General features: G+C 44.9%; 1 protein-coding gene across 1 annotated transcript in view; it reads right to left on the bottom strand.

The window, feature by feature from the left end:
- Positions 1 to 16,386, bottom strand: part of ASAP3 (ArfGAP with SH3 domain, ankyrin repeat and PH domain 3) — a 67,947-nt gene that overhangs the window by 14,037 nt on the left and 37,524 nt on the right. Inside the window, exons 7-15 of the mRNA XM_056846818.1 lie at positions 14,601 to 14,686; positions 11,372 to 11,447; positions 10,426 to 10,512; positions 9,807 to 9,916; positions 8,653 to 8,722; positions 6,545 to 6,632; positions 4,460 to 4,508; positions 3,533 to 3,720; positions 2,117 to 2,250 (exon numbers count right to left, since the gene is read on the bottom strand). Of these exons, the coding sequence (XP_056702796.1) occupies positions 2,117 to 2,250; positions 3,533 to 3,720; positions 4,460 to 4,508; positions 6,545 to 6,632; positions 8,653 to 8,722; positions 9,807 to 9,916; positions 10,426 to 10,512; positions 11,372 to 11,447; positions 14,601 to 14,686 (888 nt within the window). The remainder of the gene's footprint in view (positions 1 to 2,116; positions 2,251 to 3,532; positions 3,721 to 4,459; positions 4,509 to 6,544; positions 6,633 to 8,652; positions 8,723 to 9,806; positions 9,917 to 10,425; positions 10,513 to 11,371; positions 11,448 to 14,600; positions 14,687 to 16,386) is intronic.

Raw genomic sequence — 16,386 nt, 5'->3', positions numbered from 1 at the left:
TCTTAATATTATTTCATGGAATACTGCTGGATGGTGTTCAGAGATGAGAAACTCAGAATTTTTAGATATTATTCATAAGGTTGTCATAATTTTTCCGCAAGAAGCCTGGCTTACAGATGATTTAGTAGCCTCCGATTTTGCTTCAAATGCATTTCCAGCTAGGCAACATAATAAAAATGGCTGGGCTTTAGCAGATTTAGCTATTTTGATACCTTTAAAAATTAGAGTAGAAATTACCTGGTTACATTTCCCCCCTCCCTTTGCTATGGCAGCTCATATCAAACTTGCAACTAATACTTATTTGATAATAAATGTTTATAATCCTCCAGCTAAAACAAGAGATAAAACAAATTTGGTTATTCCTCTCAGATTATGTCTCTGAGGTTAATGTAAACTATCCAGATAATAATGGGAGGGGATCTGAATGCTACACATGGCCCCTCAAATGATGCCCTTCAGAAATCTAGACTTTGGAATGGTCACCCACTAAATATTGCCTCTCTCCTGTCTGAACGCAAATCCCATGATTCATAGATAAATTATGTGGGACTAGGTCTTATTAATTTCCTATATGTTCTACACTTGTTTATCAGTAATGGTTATACCAACCGAGATGAGACTGAAGAATATATGTGTATTTCTATGTCAGGTAGTAGTAGTGTCGTTGATTTTATTTTGACTTATTTGGTCGGTAGTTCAGTTTTCAGGGGGAAATTGGTTGTTGTCAAAGAATAGAGATAGAGCAAGATGGGATAAGCTATTATATGCTGCCAAAATGATTTGCATGGAGATATGAGAGCAAAATGGGATAAACTATTATATGCTGCTAGACAAAATGATCTGAATGGAGATATGAGAGCAAGATGGGATAAGCTACTATATGCTGCCAGACAAAATGATTCATACCTCTTTGGGGAGGTTATTCATGAAGGATGTGCAACATCTCACTCCCCATTAAATTATCATATTACAGCCCTACTCCAACACTCTGCTGCTTTATTTTCAACTGCTATGCAAGAAATTAAGATTGGCTACAACTGCAGTAAGGTTAAGAACAGGAGAACAGAAGAAAGGCTGTGCTGGATCAGACCAAGGCCCATCAGGTCCAGACATCTGTTCACACAGCGGCCAACCAGGTGCCTCTAGGAAGCCCACAAACAAGACAACTGCAGCAGCAATATCCTGCCTGTCTTCCAAAACACCTAATATAATAGGCATGCATCTCTGATCCTGGAGAGAATAGGTATGCATCATGTCTAGTAACCATTTTGACTAGTAGCCATGAATAGCCCTATCCTTCATGAACATGTCCATTCCCCTCTTAAAGCCTTCCAAGTTGGCAGCCATCACCACATCCTGGGGCAGGGAGTTCCACAATTTAACTATGAGCTGTGTGAAGAAATACTTCCTTTTATCTGTTTTGAATCTCTCACCCTCCAGCTTCAGCAGATGACCCCATGTTCTAGTATTATGAAAGAGAGAGAAAAGCTTCTCCATTCCACACGTAACTTTATAGACCTCTATCATGTCTCCCCTTAACCTCTTTCCAAGGTAAACCTCCCCTCTTTCCAAGGTAAACAGCCCTAAGCATTTTAATTGCTCCTCATAGGGCAGTTGCTTTAGTCCCCTGATCATTTTGGTTGCTTTTTTCTGTACCTTCTCAAGCTCTACAATATCCTTTTTTAGGTGTGGTGACCAGAACTGTACACAGGATTCCAACACAGGTTACCAGAGTGGCCTCCAGTCTCAACATTCCATATAGAGAAATCAATTACTAAACTAAAAATTAACAAAGCTCCAGGAGGTAATTATACACCCACTGAACTGTTAATGTTTTTTAAAGAGAGATGGATTACCTTACTTGCCCATTTATTCATCTTGATAAATTCATCAGGAGAAATTGGAGAAAATCTATGGTCATTCCCATCTACAAAAGCAGTCCCAAGGATAATCCCAGTAATTACTAAGTCTGTTGTCAATTATAGGGAAGGTTTATGCATTATATCTACTCGGGCTTCTACCATGGATAAAAGTTAAGGAATCAACATACAGCTGCAGAAGGGAAAGTCAGTGTTCCCCCCCCCCCCCGCTTCTGGCTCACAGAGAAAATCCTCACCAGTAATTCCGAAGTGGTGAGCACATCTAAGGTTAGGGACTGGATGCGGGAGTAGTGGACCCCCAACTCACGGTGGATTCCCGAGCACTCTATACATGTCAGGATGCCAAGGTTGGTGGAAAGCCAGGTGGGATCTGCAAGAGAGTAGCTGCACTCAGTGGTGCTGGTGCAAGTGACATTTCCTTCTCTTTTCAACTCACCCCCAAGCAGATTCCGCCCCCCCCCCAAAAAGCAGACGGACCCTTTGCACTATAGCCTTGAGGGGCGCAAAGAGATTTGTACAAGGAGTGAGGGCTGATTCACACGTTACAAAGTTCACAAGGAATTCAGATTAAGGGAATTAAGGCTGTAGCATAATGAAACAGAGGAGGGTGATTTTATAAAGTGAACAGCAGTATAGTCTGTTTCACTGTTTATTTGATGTGTTACTTTGGTCTTACCACGTTCCTTCCAATTTTTGTAATTCCATTCTTGTTTGCATTGTTTATGACAAATCACATCTGATACTTTTTTTTTTTTTTGCACTGTTTCTAATTTTTGTGATCCTAATCCTGTGGCATTGTTTGTCGGATGTCTCAGGCCATTTGATTGCAAATTCTTACACGGTGTAACCTGCCCTGCGTCTCAGGGAGAAAGGCAGGCTGTAGACCCAACTCTTCTTAGAGCCAATTCTGATCTTTCTAGGAGCTACTATTTGCCCACAGGAAAAACGAATGTATACTGAATGCTTAAAAATTCCAAGCATGAGCTCTCAAGCTCTCAAGTCCTCAGGATAGCCACAAAGACTTTGTAATGTGCAAATTGCCCTTGAGCTATGATCCTACTGGGACAGCATGCTAGTAATATCTGAAAACAAAGGATGATTCCTAATATAGGTATTTTTTTCATTCATGGTGGTTTGGGATGGGGGCAGGCTTGCCATTTCATCTCTGTGATGGCAAACCCCACACTTGGCCCCACCACTGATGACTTCAAGAGTGGGAGAAACAATGGCGGCAATCCATGGGGAAATTCCTAGAGATTGTAGGGATTCCTAGAGCATTGCTTGTAAGTGACATTGATTCTACATGGAGGGCTGGAGACTGTGATGTCACTTCCAGGTGATGCTCTACAAATCCCTAGTCTCTGGTCATTTCTAAAGCGATTGGGGGGAATTCCTAGAGTGTTACAGAGGAGGAGACATCACATCCCCTGAAACTCTGTCCTTCCCAGGTACCGCCCCCAAAATCTCCTGGTTTTTGCCTGTGCAGGGCTGGCAGCTCTAGATGGGGCAGGGGAGAGAAAGCACACCTATGGTCAGTGATGAACAGCGGCTCAAAACAGTGTCCCATTAGTTGAGTGAACTTAGACTGAAAATCCAAAACCTGTCAAGGAATTTAGGAGTCGTATAAGAGCACCCAGCATGTCTGGACCTACCTGGGGCTCCGCAGTCACAACATTGCCTGTTTCCTGGCATGTTCTTCACCTCGATGATAACAAACTTGGTGAGTTCTTGCAAGCCACTATCTACCAGGCCCCCAGCTGAAGACATGCAGCCTCCTGGGTCCACCTTGAAAGCATTGCTGAGAGCTTCATCCTTGCTGTTTTGGAGCACAGAGACCCATCTGGGAAAGACAGGAGAATACCAGTCAGGGATTCTTTTATCTTTCTGGTTTTATATACATTGTTTTAATGAGAAACAGAATGTTGGGTGTAGTGGTTAAGAGCAGTGGTTTGGAGCAGTGGACTATAATCTGGAGAACCGTGTTCAATTCCCCACTCCTCCACATGAGCGGCAGAGGCTAATCTGGTGAACCGGGTTTGTTTCCCCACTCCTCCACATGAAGCCAGCTGGGCGACCTTGGGATAGTCACAGCTCTCTTAAGAGATCTCTCAGCCCCACCTACCTCACAGGGTGTCTGTTGTGAGGAGGGGAAGGGAAGGTGATTGTAAGCCGGTTTGAGACAGTCGGCATATAAAAACCAGCTCTTCTTCTAATTTGAGAATCTTATCATTTTCTGGATTTTATTAGTTTTATAACTTTTAACTTGTAATAATGGTTTAGATTGTAAAGGCCTATGGCCGTGTCCAGTAAACCTATACTATACTATACTAGTCAAGGATCCAAGCAGTGAGGGTAGGCATGAAGAGACTGAACTTCAAGGAAGGGAAATGTGGATTTCAGTGACATAATTTGGTGTTTTGCACTAACACATGCATAAAATCAAGAAGAAACAACAATAGATGCCACCCTGAGCATCCTTGGAAGAAGGGGCAAAAATGCACCAGAGAAACGCATATAACAATAACAACAACTATGACAACAATAATAAATGTTTTAAATAATAAATAAATAGATCATACATGAGGCACTCCTGCTCATCCTCAGCTTGGAAGTGATAAGTCCGGTTATCTACAAGAACAGAAAGAGATGGATCACCTACAATACCCTCAAAACAAGACAGAAGAAGAAGAGTTAGTTTTTATATGCTGACTTTCTCTACCACATAAGGAAGAATCAAACCGGCTTACAATCACCTTCCCTTCCCCACAACAGACACCCTGTGAGGTAGGTGGGGCTGTGGCTCAGTGGAAGAGCATCTGCTTGGCATGCAGAAGTCCCAGGTTCAATCCCCGGCATCTCCAGTTAAAGGGACTAGGGAAGTAGGTGACGTGAAAGACCTCTGCCTGAGCCACTGGAGAGCCACTGCCCGTCTGAGCAGACAATACTGACTTTGATGCACCAAGGGTCTGATTCAGTATAAGGCAGCTTCATGTGTTCATGTGTGTTCAGAGCTCTAAGAGCTGTGACTAGCCCAAGGTCACCCAGCTGGCTTCATGTGGAGGTGTGGGGAAACAAAATCCAGTTCACCAGATTAGTGTCTGCCGCTCATGTGGAGGAGTGGGGAATCAAACCCGGTTCTCCAGATCAGAGTCCACCACTCCAAACCACCGCTCTTAACCACTACACCACGCTGGTTCTCTGCATATACTTCATGAAGCAGGTGTCTACAGTTCTGACCAGTCCGTAAACCAATGGCTTCCTCTCAACTCTCAAACTTCTTGTCCAAAGTTTCAAAGCCCTCCATGGCCTTCTTATCCCATTCTCTCTTGTGTTATATCCTGACACACCCTTGCTCATGACCTGCCCTCTACAGCAATCCAAAAGGTCTCTTGCTCCTTCAAATGACTTCACCCTTTCTCCGCTGCTGTTCTTTATGCCTGCAAGTGTACATTCACAGAACACAGGCACAACATCACTTCGAAACCCTTCTTCAAAGCTCACCTGTACTGCAAGGCCCCTGAGACAATCTCTTAGTACTCCTTCCCTATTAAACGTAAGCATGTGCTCCTGAAATGAGCTTCCTTTCCCCCTTATATTTGCCCATCTATAAAATGGAAATTGAGGCTGTAAAAGGAGCAGCTTAGCTGGTGCAGCCTCGTTTATATTGGGGATGTGCAGGAAAGGGAGAAGTTTAACCCTTCATCCTCCACTTGGTCATGCTCATCAGCTACTTTGTTTCAGGGGAGGGTTTGGTTGTTTGTTTTTGCTTGGAATCTCCTTGGACAAAGGAATTCTGTTTTTGAACTCTGTAATCCTACAGAGAGTTGAGATGAAGAATTCCTTTTGTAAACAATTTTCACCAGTTTCATGCTACCTCTCTGAAATTATTTAAAGCCACACATGCTAGGCAGTTAAAATAAGTTCCTACTTTAAAAGGGGTATTTTTTAGCCATCAAGTTGCAGCCAACTTATAGCAACCCCGTAGGGTTTTCAAGGCATATGAACATATGAAGCTGCCTTATACTGAATCAGACCAATGGTCCATCAAGGTCAGTACTGTCTACTCAGACTGGCAGCTTCTCTCCAGGGTCTCTGGTAGAGGTTTTTCACACCACCTTCTACCTCAACCTTTAAACCGGAGATGCCACGGATTGAACCTGGGACCTTCTGCTTGCCAAGCAGTTGCTCTACCACTAAGCCATGCCCCCCTCCCCTATGAAGCTGCCTGAATCAGGCCATTGGTCGATCAAGATCAGTATTGACTACTCAGACTGGCAGCAGCTCTCCAGGGTCTTAGGCAGAGGCCTTTCACATCACCTACTGACAAAGCCTGTGAACTGGAGAGGCCAAGGATTGAACCTGGGACCTTCTGCATGTAAAGTAGAAGCTCTTTCACTGAGCCACATCCCCTCAAGAGACAGTCAGAAGTGGTTGGCCATTGCCTGCCTCTGTATAGCAACCCTGGTATTCCTGAGTGGCCTCCCACCCAAACACTAACCAGGCTTAGCTTTCAAGATCTGACGAGATTGGGCTAGCCTGGGCTATCCAGGTCAGAGCACTTTAAAAGTAAGGCTATGTTAAAAAAAAAATTAAGAGCCATATTGTACAGGTCCATGCAGGTATTGGGGCAGCAATATCAGGCATTGTGGCAGTCCTTCACATACGTGTCACAAGGTGAAAGGATTTTTTATCTTCTGGATGAGGCCTCACTTGGCAGGTCAATAGGTTTAGCTTGACAGGAGGCCGGTTGATCTGTGAAGACAACAAAAAGCGGGAGAGAATTCTGTCAAGGTTACATATCACCCAGAGATTAGCTTCAAGGTAAAAAGCAAAGTAATTTTCCTTTGGGGGGGGGGGAACAAGGATCGAAGATTAATTAAATACGGTGCTTTAATTTAGACATGAACTTTATTCCATTTCATCAGGCTCCCTGGTCTTTCCCTGTCGGGGAAAAACTTCCAGCAACCAGTAAAATAGAAAAGGGGGTTGCAAAAGGAGCAACTCGGCTGGTGCAGACTTAGTTTGCCCGGGAAGTGCACAGGGAAGGGAGAAGCGGCTTTAGCCTTTCAACTTTTGCTGATCAAAAACCTGTTCCTCTGCTTTGTTATTAGGACTTTAAAAGGTGTGCGTTTTTAAAGAAACCTATTTTCTCCTAAGAGTCCACAGGGCTTCTTGATCTGTAGAGGGGGACTATTGCATCACACAGGAGCCACCGCCAAGAGAGTTCTGGAGTGGGCAGGTGATGATCTAATCTTCCAGATGGCACTTGCGGACCTTAAGGCTCTAATGCAAAGAGGGGCTGCTCAGAGTTTCGCGTTTCATAGACCAACAGAGGTACATGATCTTTCGGCTGCAAGCCACTCTCTGCAGGAGAGGGAAGGAGAGATAGCAAGGCCCTTCACTTCCGCCTGCGTTTAGCAATCTGTATTTCTCAGTTATGTTGTAGCCTTTAAAGAAAAGAAAAAATATATATCAATAAAACCATTTTCTTTAATTATTCAGGCCCCCATAAGGCAACCTCTGTTTTGTCATCTCTGCAGAGTTTTCCACGCTTTTCTCTTCCCTCAGGCCTTTTCAAAGATAGGAATTGGTAAGGCCTTCAAGTGTTGCGATGAAGCCAGAGAACCGCTAGTTTTGTCCATCTGCCAAGCTGCCTGAATCCAGTTCAGACTCCTGAGCTCATTCCCACCCTTCACCTGGCTGGAGTCCACTGAGCATATGACTGAATGAGGGGCTCCTTCTCACAGCATTCATGAGAGAACAGAGGAATTGGCTCGCTCATATCCAGATTTGGGGAGTTCAAACAAACAGAGGGGAGGGTATCCGTCCAAGCTCCCTGCCAAGAACAGGCCCAGTCAGGAGCCAGCTTTAGCAAGATGACAGAAGATTATAGAGGGGAAAGTGGAGAAAGAGAAAAGGGAATCATCACCATACAGGATAAGCCATGACTGAAACTGGTAGCTTGTATGTAAGCCCTATTTAGACATTACATCCATGTGTGCCAGGAGCCCAACAACCAAGCACAGATTCTCCCAACGTGTGTATTTTGCATGTACATCATATATACACCTTCAGTATATGCACAAATCAACAAGAGGATTTTGCTAGGATTGCCAGCCTCCAGATGGGGCCTGGAGTTCTCCTGGAATTACAACTGATCTCCAGACTATAGAGATCAGATCCCCTGAAGGTTTGGAGGGTGTCCCCTATGGCCTCACATCCCCACTGAGCTCCCTCCTCTCCCCAAACTCCACCAACCCCAGGCACCACCCCCAAGTCTCCAGGAATTTCTCAAGCCAGAGTTGGCAACCTTAGGGGATCAGGAATATATTCAAGGCAGACAAAAGGCCACACTTCTTCGTACAATTCATAACCAATCTCTGGAACTCCCTGCCACAGGATATCCATTATAGTAATGGATGCCGGTAATGGATGCCACAGGATATAGTAATGGATGCCAGCTTACAAAACTTTAAAATTTCAAGAAACTCATGGAAGATTGGATCCATCAATGGTTATTAACCATGACGGAGCCTCCATGTTTCAAGTCAGTCTACCTCTGAATGCTACATGCTGGGGTGGGGAGCAACAATGGGAGGTGTTAGCCTTTGTGCCACTGAATACGGGCCTTCCAAAGTCCCCCAGTGTGGGGAAAACAGGGTGCTGGACCACCATTGGTCTCAGCAGGGCTTGGGTCCTGAAGAATTTCCAAGTAAGATACAGAAATCTGCTGAGATCTTTGTGCACCCCCTTACTAGCCAGCTCTGCTTACCGTGCTGTGCGAAATGGTGAGATATCCATACTTCACGCCACATTTTCTCTTCTGCCACACTTTCCGAATCCTAGGACAGAAAAAAGTAAGGTTGCCCTTCTCACCATGGATTACCTCCCCACCGGCAGCCACAGGTTGCAACGGCGGCTTCTCCCCTCATTATGTACCTGGTCTTATTATCAATGGGCGGAACATCCCAAGTTATCCTTAATCAAATGCATAAAATTGGAGAGGGAGGGGAGAGAGTGGTGTGTGTATAAACACAAATATTATGATGCATGTGTACATGTTGGGCTGGATCCAGAACAGAGCCACGTGACACAAGGGGGAGTTGGTTGATGGCCACTAAGCACAAGGGCCTGAGATCTCTATCTCATATGCATATAATTTTTCCCCTTGTCTGGAGTTCTGTTTTGATGTCGTAATGTTTTACTTGTGGCTTGGATGGGAGGGGGTATTTGGGTACAACTGAGAGACAGTGTGGTGTACTGGTTAGTGTGTCAGGCTAGGATCTGGGAAATCCAGGTTCAAATCCCTGCCATGAAAGCTCACTGGGTTACCGCAAGCCAGTCACAGATGCACATGGCCAACCTACTTCACAGGGTTGTTGTGAGGATAAAATGGAGAAGGAAAGAGTGTTGTAAGTCACTTGGGGTTCCCATTATAGGGAAAGGTAGGATATAAATGAAGCAAATAAACAAGTAATGCTAACTTGGTTAATGGCCATGGAGTCAAGGTTGAAAACCACTGGTCTAAATCTCACCTGGAAATGATCTGTTCCTAACTAGGGAACTGCACTAAATACATCCACCACAGTCTCATGATGCAGATTAAATCTGAAAACATGAGCTAAACAGTTCTGATGAAATTCAGTGTTTACAGTAAGATGCAAGAATCTTTCCAGAATGGTATTCCTTTGACCGCACCACACTACAGATGTAGCATGAACACTGAATCAGACCCTTGGTCCATCAAAGTCGATATTGTCTACTCAAACTGGCAGCAGCTCTCCAGGGTCTCAGGCAGAGGTCTTTCACATCACCTACTTGCCTAGCCCCTTTAACTGGAGATGCCGGGGATTGAACTTGGGACCTTCTGCATGCCACTGAGCCACAGCCCCTCCCCAGAGCATAAAGGCCACTTCTGGTTCTTACCCATCGCTTTTCTTGTGCAGAAATCCCGACTTCTCAGTCCCATACTGCTTATTGCCTTGATGTTGATGGATGCTGTACCCACTCCCTGAATTCTTCCTGTTAAAGTTTTCCTGAATCCAGCAACCAGCATAAAAATTATATTAAAAATTATTCTGAACACAAGATAACAAGATCACATCACACACTGCCACTGCTCCAAACACCTTTGGAGAGGCAACTGGCCTCAGGGCTGCCTTGACAGCCAGTATGGTGGTCTGCAGCACAGGGCGAGGCCAGAGGAGATTTTCCACTCCAATTTCCCCTCAGCCTACACTCTTTGGGTGACCATGGGCCAGTCACACCCACTCCTCTCTCTGCCTAATCTACCTCACAGGTTCACTGTGAGGATAAAACAGAGGAGGACAGAACCTCGGATACCACTCTGTGGTCCCTGGAGGAAGGGCAGGATAAAAATACGACAAAACACGAAAATAAGCAAGACTATGGTGATATTTCAAACTGGAATGCAACCTGCAAAGGAGAGTGACGCTCACAGCCCAGAAGTTCCAACTGACCCCACCTTGCCCTGCAGCCGCTTTTCACATTCCTTCCCCCTCGCAACAGCAGCAGACTCACTCACCCCTTTGTTCTCCAGCTGCAAGATCCCTCGGAGGGAATCTCGGATCCGTGTGAGCTGCTTTACCTCTTCTTCCTTCGCCTGATGCAGCTAGAATAGGAAGAACAGCTAAGAATCGGAGAAGAGGTGACCTCTATCCCTGGTGTAGCCTCTCACTGGAGGAAAGCCAGTCAAGTTTCGAGAGCCTTTTTTAGAATTGCCCCATCCCGTCTTTTTTTAGGTTTAGGTTTTTAGGTTGCGGTGTCTTATCTGTCAGGGTGATTGAAAATCCGAAACTGCCTTACACCAAGTCAGACCCTTGGTTTACCTAGGTCAGTTTTGTCTATTCTGATGGCAGTTCTTCTCCGGGTTCTCAAGTTGAGGTCTTTCATATCGCCAACAACCCGACCTTTTTAACTGGAAAGGCCAGGGATTGAACTTGGGTCCTTCTGCATGCAAAGCAGTTGCTCTACCACTCCCCATGCTGCTTTGGTTGCCGTTCGATGGTTTCACAAATGCTGATTTGCTTTGGGGGTTTCTCTCTCTCTCTATTTTATTTGGTTGTCTTAATGGACCCAACATAAGCAACCTCACAGGGCAATCTTATGCAGAGTTGCTCCAGTCTAAGCCATAGATTTCTGTGGGTTTAGACTGGTGTATTTCTGCATAGCATTGCAGTCACAACTTGCATTAGATAGAAAAGGTAGAATGTAAATGCATCAATAAGCAAACAAATACAGCAAGGAGTGGGGGGGGGGAAATCTTCTTGGGGGTCAGGCCAGTTGCTTTTTTCAGAAAAGTTATACACATGAAGGTCCAAGAACGGTTCGAGGACCATCTAATAAGCTAATTTTCATTTGTCCTAGAGGGGAAAGCACACTTAACATGAACGACAGTCGCCCCATTTTTTAAACCCCATTAAAAGCAAGGCAAAGCCATAAGCAATGCTGATGTCTTATTCATGACTTACTGCATGTAAGGAGGCCGCAAGCTTCTCGATGAACGGGTACAGATTCTGGGATGCCTTCCAGCCATCTTGGAAGAAACTGGTGGTGTTTTTGAGTTTTGAGAGACGGGAGGTATAAGGAGAGTGAGAAAGAGAGATATGTCAAAGCTCCTAAGCACTGCCATGAAAATGTGTATCCAGACAAAACCTTTCCAACAGACTGAAAATATGAGGACTAGGAGCTTATCGGTGTTTAATAGAATAAAGAATAAGACCTTGCTCCTATGAATTTGGCTAGTAACTGTGATATGTAAATGGAGCCTCCAAATGATCTCTATATTAGATGGTGGGGAGAAGAAGAGTGCTTGTTACCTTCATTGCATATTTGACTTACTTTTCAGCTGCCTGCTGTTGGAAACAGGATACTGGACCTCTGTTGACAATTATACCCCACACACCAGATTATTTATGCGGGCATAATTAATCCTGATTGGTCCCAGGTTCATAGTTGAGCAGTTTTTAATCTTTTCTGTGAATATGTGGGCAAATGTTTAAGTTAACTAACAAGTTCTACCCCTAGAGCCAGTGTGGTATAGTGGTTAAGAGCAGCGGACTCTAATCTGGAGAACCGGGTTTGTTTCCCTACTCCTCCATATAAAACCTGCTGGGTGACCTTGGGCCAGCCACAGCTCTATCAGAACTCTCTCAGCCCCACCTACCTCACAAGGGGAGAGGAAGGGAATGCAATTGTAAGCCGCTTTGCGATGCTTTAAGGTAGAGAAAAATCAATGAACATTGGTGTGGTAAGAGTACTAGACCAAAACACAGAAGGTCCAGATTCAAATCCCAACAGTTTCCTGAGGCTGGAGGAAGGCTTCAGAGAATAGGGGCAGGATCCATCCCTCTGCCATGAAGCTCACCAATTACCTTAGTCCAACACACCTAACAGAACTGTCACAAGAATTAAAATGGAGTCGTGGATAAACCACACATGCAGCACCACAGAGAAAAGGAGGAATAAAAATGAATTTACAGTTTAGGTGCTTTCCCCACTCCTTTTCTGAGGAGTAAGGATAGTGTACATGACCCCCCTTCTTTTTATCCTCACAACAACCCTATGAGGTGAGTTAGCCCGAGAAAGTTTGGCAGGCCTAATGTCGACCAGTGAGCTGGGTGAGGATTTGAATCCAGGTCTCCCAAGTCCAGCACTCTAACCATTATACTACATTGCCCTAGTCAAGATTATTTAAAGGGGGAGAGGGAACTACATGTATCTTGCTGGATTAGCTGTCCAGAAACTGCAAAGGAGCTTACTTTAATAGATCTGCAGTTATTAAACAGTTGGCTACCTAATTTGTGTCTAGGTTTGGCAAATGTGGCTTGGGAAATTCCTGAGATTTGTAGGATAGTGCCTCAAGATGGTGGACTTTTGAGAGGGGAGGAGCTCATTGGAGATGTGATATCACAGAATTCACCCTCTGAACCCGTCATTTTCTCCAGACGAACTGATCTCTGGAGATCAGCTATAATTCTAGGAGAATGCCAGACCCCTCCCAGAGGTTGGTGATCCTATTGGTGTCCTAAAGTTCCTCTTCCCCTTAAATTAAGACCCAAGTGGAACTTGTAACTTTAGGAACATCATGTCAGAAACAAAAGGACAAACAAGGATGGTATAAAGGTAACACAAGGGATAACAATACCAATATTCTTTTTCTTATTGGCTGGTTGTACTGCTCCGTTACAGCACTGAATAAACACTGGCAATCAAACAGCCGTTCACCTAGCACACCAGCTATAAAATGCAACCCGCTGCAGAGAGCTTCCAAGAGGAACAAGATTTTTGCATGGACAGTGTGTTTTCTATTGAAACCCAGTGCAACCTGCATATAATAAGTGTGTGTGTGTGTGTGTTAAGTGCCGTCAAGTCGCTTCCAACTCATGGCGACCCTATGAATCAGCATCCTCCAAAATGTCCTATCTTTGACAGCCTTGCTCAGGTCTTGCAAACTGAGGGCTGTGGCTTCCTTTATTGAGTCACTCTATCTCTTGTTGGGTCTTCCTCTTTTCCTGCTGCCCTCAACTTTTCCTAGCATGACTGTCTTTTCCAGTGACTCTTGCCTTCTCATAATGTGACCAAAATACGATAGCCTCAGTTTAGTAATTTTAGCTTCTAGGGTCAGTTCAGGCTTGATTTGATCTAGAACCCACTAATTTGTTTTTTTGGCCATCCACGGTATCCGTAACACTCTCCTCCAAGACCACATTTCAAAGGAGTCTACTTTCTTCCTGTCAGCTTTCTTCATTGTCCAGCTTTCACACCCATACATAGTAATAGGGAATATAATGGCATGAATTAACTTGATTTTGGTGGCCAGTGGCACCTTAAAAAGGTAAAGGTCCCCTGTGCAAGCACTGGGTCATTCCTGACCCATGGGGTGTCGTCACATCCCGACGTTTCCAAGGCAGACTTTGTTTTTTACGGGGTGGTTTGCCAGTGCCTACCCCAGTCATCTTCCCTTTACCCCCAGCAAGCTGGGTACTCATTTTTACCGACCTCGGAAGGATGGAAGGCTGAGTCAACCTTGAGCTGGCTACATGAAACCAACTTCCATTGGGATCGATCTCAGGTCGCGAGCAGAGCTTGGACTGCAGTACAGCAGCTTACCACTCTGCGTCACGAGGCTCCTAGACACATCCTTACACTTCAGAATAAGTAGCATTAGACAATGAGTGCACTTTGCCATGTATCCTGCCAGGGAGGACACATAAGTGTACCTGTTTCAACTGCAGTCTTTCTATGTCCGTACAGTACCTGCCCTTAGAGGGTAGCCTAGGGGCAATTCACAACTGGATAACCCAGCATAAAACTGAAACAGCAGTTCGTGGGGGAGGTATAGGATCAGGCCATGGATTGGGAGAAGTTAGCGTCCTTCCCCCTCATGCCATTGCCACTGATGGGAATCTCCTCCTGACCTGCCATTAATCCTGGTATGGGAAAAGGACACCTGCTTTATATCTGTCTTTTTCATACACAGACTAATAGCGGCTTTGGGGGGGAGGAGAATCTCTGCATGGAAATGGCACAGAGGAAAGGTTTTACGAACTCCACTTTACGCTCACCACTTTAAAAGCCTACTGAACTAGCAAACGTCGAATTCACTGTTACGGGATATAGCAACAACAGAATTACTGATTTAGAAAACTGTCCCAAGAAAATGATGCAAGCAGCCGACTGACATGTCTGTACCCTTACTTGTGTTGCGCATGATAGAACTTGATGAGGCTCTGCAGGAAGTCTGGTCCTTGCTTCGTTTGGCTCTCATCAGCTTTCAGAAGGTACTATTTAAGAGAGAGAGAGGCAAACAGACAGTTAGGATGTAACCCCAGCTTGTGTTAATCACTGTAATGTGATACTGTTAGACTTACTTCAAAAAGGTACATACTATGGGGAAAAGACTTCCTAGTTAATCAGAAATTTGAACATTTTCTCCCCCTTCCCGTTTTTGGTTCTAAATTTAGAGAATATGCTAAGAGTTGTATTTTGTATGATTGACTCAGCAATTCTTTAATATTCTAGTTTATTCGTGTATATAATTTTCTTTGAGAAATCCAGCTTCTGTTGATATTTTTATCTGGAAAACTATTAAAAATAGGTTCAGCCAAGCCTAAAATCCATACATGCCAATCCTCTATGGAAACCTACTGAACACTTAACTGAGGTGAGATTCCCTGTGGGTTTGCTCTATACTCCAATCATATAGCTCTTGGATAACAAGAATAGATAGAATTCTAATTGAGGCAGAGAAAAAGGAAAGTAGGGTCATTGTAGGTTTCAAAAAGTTTCCCCTTTACTACGTGTAAAACCTACATTTCCCTCCATTATACTGTGGCCCAGGCTACACACACACAGCACAGCTTTACAATCCAGAGAGAGAACAGGGTTTCTGTTTTACCCATCCTCGCAGCTGGATAAACATGTCAAGAGGGCAGAGAATGGATGATTCACAGCCCAGTGCCCCAGTGCTGCTAGAGATTGCCTTCATTATAGAAGGCAGCCCCAAATGATAGAAGACGTGTCAGGGCACCAGCCCAAATCCCTGCTAGTTTGTGGCTCTGTTCTGTTGAGAAGGGCTTCCAGCAGATATTTTTTTTAATCACTGGACCCCGCTGTATGTTGTTACATCCATGCTGGGAGTCGCATCCACCTTTTGCAATGAAACAGTAGGGGCCAGCGACTGGTTTTGATACGATGTGGGCGAGATGTCCTCAAGTGGGCCCCCTGCCCCAGCTGTTTCACCTCCTCTTTCTTGTACACATACCCCTGCCCCTTGTGTGAAGCGAAGTACGGTTTTGTGTGTGCTCTTTAAGCCCTGTTGGTCTTAGCCCGGCTGACATTATGGCAAAGTTTGATGCTCTACTACCTCTTCCATAAGAAACGTGGGACTCTCAAACACCCGCCAGTTCAGTGCATGTCCTGCTTGCCTGTCGCAAACAAGGAGCTGATCTTTTTGTTGACTCATCTGTGGCGGTTCAGCAGGTTGCTTCAACTATTCCTGCCTCACAGTACAAAGCAACCAGCTCTTCATGCTCTCGCTACATCCGAATAGACTTCTACTTCACTCACTCCTTGCTGAGTGGCTGTTCTCCATTACAGGTAGCTTATTCGAACCACAAAGCATAGACACCGGCGTGTTTTTTTTTTTTTAAATGCCATTTGGTGTTCACCTGAGTAACTCTTAGGGACATGTCAGGGATCTGTTCAGCAATATTTTCACCCATCTGCAGTTTTGAAAAAGCCTGAGGCAAGCCTGTCTGGCAGGCATTCAGTGCCCAACCAAACAGGCTTGGGGACACAGTCGTAACAAGGAAAGATCAACTGGAAAACAGGTTCACCATGAAAGTCACAGCATCGCTGCAGGAAATGGGAGACAGCCCCTGCAACGGGGGGAAATTCCCATTTCCAAATGGAAGCAGATGGGGGGCGGAGGGCTCTCTGCTGGGTCATGGCAAAGAATCCATCCACCCAGAGTCTTAAAGCG

This window comes from Euleptes europaea, chromosome 3 (assembly GCF_029931775.1).
Source record: "Euleptes europaea isolate rEulEur1 chromosome 3, rEulEur1.hap1, whole genome shotgun sequence".
NCBI classification, from domain to species: Eukaryota; Metazoa; Chordata; class Lepidosauria; order Squamata; family Sphaerodactylidae; genus Euleptes; species Euleptes europaea.
The sequence above is the reverse complement of the archived record's forward strand: the minus strand, read 5'-3'. Positions and strand labels throughout refer to the sequence as shown.